The sequence below is a fragment of the Tupaia chinensis genome, unplaced genomic scaffold (genome assembly GCF_000334495.1).
Source record: "Tupaia chinensis unplaced genomic scaffold, TupChi_1.0 Scaffold000113_1, whole genome shotgun sequence".
NCBI classification, from domain to species: Eukaryota; Metazoa; Chordata; class Mammalia; order Scandentia; family Tupaiidae; genus Tupaia; species Tupaia belangeri.
Genome location: NW_006159577.1, coordinates 4528505 through 4534135, shown reverse-complemented (window position 1 = coordinate 4534135; position 5631 = coordinate 4528505). Strand labels below are relative to the sequence as shown.

General features: G+C 40.9%; 1 protein-coding gene across 1 annotated transcript in view; it reads left to right on the top strand.

Annotated features, from left to right (window-relative positions):
- Nucleotides 1-2514: 2514 nt before the first annotated feature.
- LOC106734418 (putative DMBT1-like protein) overlaps nucleotides 2515-5631 on the top strand; it is a 47063-nt gene continuing 43946 nt past the window's right edge. The window contains 2 exon segments of the mRNA XM_027770129.1: nucleotides 2515-2824; nucleotides 3235-3382. Coding sequence (XP_027625930.1) covers nucleotides 2515-2824; nucleotides 3235-3382 — 458 coding nt within the window.

Genomic DNA, 5631 nt, shown 5'->3' with positions numbered 1-5631 from the left:
TATGTTGGGTTAGGAGACTCCTGGTCACAAATTATTTGTACCTGTCCACAGGTGATGGACTATCAGCTCCCACATTCACAACAGGCCCTCCTGGCCTTCATGCCACACTCATGACAGAAGGTAATGTCTCCTTGTAACTTGGCTAGCATTGCGCTGAGTGTTTGCTGAGCATCTCCTATATGCATGAGCGGTTAGATTCTTTCACAATATTGTTACTCTTCAATAACCATAGATCACAGAAATGTCAGAAAAAGAATTCAGAATATTCATTGTAACAATAACCATAGGAGCCAGCAGGGGGCGTGATAGTTAAGGCGCTTCACACACCCACATGGCTGACCATGGTTTGAGTCATCAACCTGGTGGCTTGCTTCTCACCTTCTCTCTCTTTGTGTCTCTCTCTGTCAAATCAAAATAAATGAATGAATAAATAAAAAATTAAATAATTATTTTTTAAAAATACCCATAAAGGAAGATTTTATTTCCAAAATTTCACTCATTAATAAACAGAGCTTCAGTCCATACATATGAACAGGTGATACTGATCAAATGACTAGAGTCACCCAACCAGTATATGTAAAAGGCAGGATTCACTCAGACCCATCTGTCTATAAGATTATTGGATTTACTATGTTCTTCCTGGTGATATGGATCAAAGCTTCCTTAGAGGTACTAGAAAATAAAAGTATAAACAGCTATTAATTGCTCATAACTATTTGAAGCCCAGCCTGGTGATAGTCAGTAGCATACTAAACTGCAGTGCTGAAAGCCACATGCTGGTGCCTCAGATCCTCAACCTGCTTGATCTGGAACATTCCAGATGCATGCATTCTCCATCATGAGGGAAAAAAAATTATAAAGGACTATTTGAGAACATCATATGAAAATGTTAAAAATTAAGTTATTATTAGGCTATCTGCAGCAAAAACTTATAATAAAAGACTTGAAAGATAAAAACTATTACTATTATTTACCCTCCCTGCTCCAATTGAACAAAATTTTCTCTTTAGCTGTACCTAGGCCCTCTCATTAGCACATAAGCTCTTCATGTAGCCACTGACAGACTATTTCCTTGAATAGTTTATTTTTTGTTTGTTTGTTTTAGAGACGTTTTTGCTATGGGATATATGCTCATGCCAGAGAAACAGAGGAGGAATGATCATGCCACAATCCCCTCTCCTCCATTTTCCTCTCCAGATTCCAGGCACGTGTGCCCAGAGCGAGATTTAAACTGCCAGACTTGGGACTGAAACCATGATCTACTATGCAGGTGTTCAATAATGTTACTATTACGCCATCTGCTGGTCTTCCCTGAATATTTTTTAGTACAATCTTAGTAATGTCTGATATCCAAGAAGGATGTCATTTCCATTTACAGTTGAGTAAACTGATGTTTATTTATAGTAAAAGGTGGAATTACTGGGTTATGGGAAAAGTCATGATGCATTTTTGCATAGAAAAATGAACCATGACTTTTCTGACGACCTAATAGAAGCAAGCTTTGGAATCGAGAAATCTTGTCTTCACACTGAGGGTTCCTGTGTCCTTCTGGAATGGGACCCCTCAATCACATACCCCAAACAAGGCTACAGACGTATTTTTAAAAATAAACGGGGAACCAGCATTTAGCATAATGGTTATGTCACTGGACTCCCATGTAGCCCACTGCAGTTCGAGTCCCAGGCCTGGTGGCTTAAAACTCATGCCGGGGCCCTGTGGGTGCCCAAAATCCCAAGAGGAGAATGGAGGAGAAGGGATTGTAGCACCACCATTCCCTCTGGAGGGTGATTTCTAACTTTCTGTCTCTGTCTCTCTCTATCTTTCTGGCAAGCGCACACACCCTATAGCGAAAAGCTCTCCTAAATAAATAAATAAACAAACCTCTATTGTTATAGTCAGTTGGAACGCTATCCATTTAAACTGGCTTTTTATTATCAATGGGGTCTTCTCCTTTGCCTCTAACTGCTGAAATGACATTCTAGAGACCATCTCTCCTATAGGGTCATTACCTGTTCATCGGCAAATGGGGAAACAAACGAACAAACAAAACATTTAAAGAGACACAAAAATAAAAATGTTCTGTTGCTGATAATGTGTGTGGTAATATCTCTGACTTGACTAATATACAATGCATTCATCCTGGGAAAACCATGTTGTACACTGTAAAGACTACAATGATTAAATGTAAGTTTTATATATATATACACACACACACACATATATATATGCACATATATAAAATATATTTTCAAATAAAAATAAATCAAATGACCTGGGAATGTCCATTCCAGCCCTGGTGGTTAACTTGTAAGAGACAAGTTCTGCCTGTTAGAATAAATAGAAAAACCACATAAAATTAAGAAAGCTACAAAAAAAATTTCATTTACCATAGGTGATCTAAAGCCAGAATTTCTGAAAAAGTGAATTACCCTCATTGACCCATTCAAGAGATTTTCCTAACTTCAAACACTAGATCGTCAGCATTCCTCCTCTTTGTGCATCCCAGGAGCCTGGATGGAGTTGAGGCTGCTGAATGGCACTGGGAGGTGCTCAGGACGTGTGGAGGTTCTCATCCAGGACACGTGGGGGACCGTGTGTGATGACCTCTGGGACCTGGCCGAGGCCTCCGTCGTGTGCCGCCAGCTGCAGTGTGGCCAGGCAGTGGCAGCCCCTACAGGGGCGCACTTTGGGCCAGGCTCCGGGAAGATCCTGATGGATGACGTGCAGTGTGTGGGCACCGAGAGCCACCTGGGGCAGTGTGTGCACAGGGACCAGGCTGGGCAAAACTGCGGGCACCTGGAGGACGCCTCTGTCATCTGCACAGGTGAGGGGCTGTCACCTCCCAGGATGTCCCTGCTTTTGTGTCTTTTCAAGCACATTCAATCAGCTTTCTCTGAAATCATCGATCAGTTTGTTATTTATATTAAAGTGTTCTTTCAATTATCAGGTGCTGATGGTTCTCCAGCCTCTGTCCCCACCACTGAACCTGAGGCTACTACCTTGGTTCACACACTCCCAGGTTGGTCAGATCTTATTTTCTGAAACGGTTAGCAATTCCTCACCCTACCCAGAGGCACTGATAACTAAGCACTATCAGAAGGTCAAGAAAGGTGGAGGTGAGGAGTTGGATGAATAAGACCCATGTTTCATCACTGGGCATTCTCAAAAAATTGCTTGTCTGCAATAACTATCTTTAGAAAATTCTTGTCGTATTCAGCTAATTTATAAAACCAGAAATAACAAAAGAAGTTAAACAGAAACCAGATAATGAAACGGATACTTTATATAGACAAAGAAAGGTAAACTATCTGCCTGTGGATTCACATATTGGGAGCACTGACACCTTCCTTATGAACTCTGCTTTAATTCCACAACCTCAGAGGTAGCAAAACTGCGGGATGAGGACGGCAAGTGAATTCTCCAGAGAAAGAGAAGACAGGAAACAGGAGCAGGAAGGAGGAAGAAAGATTTTCCCTTCCATGTGTGCTTCTATCAGGAAGACAGGAATGCTGATTTCCTTAAATGTGTGTTCAAATGACTCCAGAAGGATAGAAAGCCCTGGTTGGTGGCATTCACAGAGAGGTCTCCCATGGCAGAGCACCGAGACCCTCTTCTCGTAAATAAATTTTTAAAAAGTCAGACTAATAAGTTGTTCGCTTGTCTGCCCTCACAACCAACCAACCAGTTTGATAAACTACTGTTTGAGAGTCCTTATTGCTATTCTGATCAAGTTGACCCCATTCTCAAGAGCCCTAGATAGTTTGCTTAAAGTTTATGAGACAAAAAAAGACAGGAGAGAAAATGTGGTGTTTTTAATTCCTATGTAAGTCTTATAGTCCTCACACTGACATAAAACATAGATAAATTTACAAACATGTAGTTGAAAATCGAATTTAATGGTTGTTTTTTTTTTTGAGACTTTTCAAATGACTCCAGAAGGATAGAAAGCCCTGGTTGGTGGCATTCACAGAGAGGTCTCCCATGGCAGAGCACCGAGACCCTCTTCTCGTAAATAAATTTTTAAAAAGTCAGACTAATAAGTTGTTCGCTTGTCTGCCCTCACAACCAACCAACCAGTTTGATAAACTACTGTTTGAGAGTCCTTATTGCTATTCTGATCAAGTTGACCCCATTCTCAAGAGCCCTAGATAGTTTGCTTAAAGTTTATGAGACAAAAAAAGACAGGAGAGAAAATGTGGTGTTTTTAATTCCTATGTAAGTCTTATAGTCCTCACACTGACATAAAACATAGATAAATTTACAAACATGTAGTTGAAAATCGAATTTAATGGTTGTTTTTTTTTTTGGAGACTTTTGCTATAGGGTGTATGCACTCACTGGAGGAACAGAGAGACAGAAAGAGAAAAATCACCCCCTAAAGGGGATGGCCATGCCACAGTCCCTTTTCCTCCATTCTCTTCTCAGGATTTTGGACATGCATGGACAGGTGCCTGGAGTGAGTTTTAAGCTGCTTGGTCCAGGACTCCAACCACAGTCAACTATATGGGAGTCCAGCAATGTAACTATTATACCTTCTGCTGGTCCCTGAGAGCTTAATGGTTTAACTGAATGTAGTGACTCCATGAGGAAAGAAATGTACTTTTTAAGGAAAAAGAAAAAGACAAAACTGACATATTATCAGAGAAATCCCATAATTGGTTATATAGGCATTAAAAAAATTAAATATGCTGGGACCAGAAGGTGGCATGGGGTTAAGGTTCTGGACTCATAGTTGACCACAGTTCAAGTCCTGGACCTGGCACTTTGAAAATCATGATGGATGTGTGTGTGTGTGTGCCTGCCCAAAAAGACAGTGAAGGAAAAGGGATTGTGGTAGGACCATCCCCTCTGGGGGGGTGGGTGGATGATCTCTCACTCACTTTCTCTCCCACTGGCTCCCTCTGTCTCTTTCTGGAGAGCACATGTGCCCTATGGCAAACCTCTCCCCAGAAAACTAGAATATACTCATGAAAGAGACTCTTCTCAAGGTAACTAGACATTTTTCTATCTCTACGAGTTCTGAAAAGTGGTGGGTGGGAGGTTTTTTGTTTTTTGTTTTTTTGCTGGTTGTTTTGCCTTTGGAGGAGAAAAGATTTGACAGATAGGTCTTAACCTACCCTCCCAATAATTCCTGTTTTCACATTTTCCTTTCCTTTGTGAGTTTTGGAAACATCTGCCCAAGAGAGACGTGCTTGCTTTTGCAATTCACAGGTGGAGGTCTATCAGCAACCCCACCCACAACACAATCTCTCCTCCATCCTTCCACAAACACACCAGCAGCTAAGTCCTGGCTGAAATTTGATGCATATTTGCACTGACAGAGAAATGAAAGGGAGCTATGTTTCTACCATATGCCACACACATCCCTAGGTGCTTAAACAGTGTCAGTACCTGAAACAAGCCAGAGAATAAGGGCTGTTCTCTTCTAACGGACTAATACACACTTCAGAAGTCACAAAGCTGATCTGTCTGCTTTGAGGAATAAGCTTTTACCTCTGTCTTTTTGTTGTTTGTTTTTTTCCCCCTAGAAATTTTTTTCCTAACTAAAATCACTCTAGGGCCATAAGAATAAAGATTTAGCAAGCATTCATTCCTATTTGATCTGTTTGCTCTTTTTTTCTTTTTTCCTCT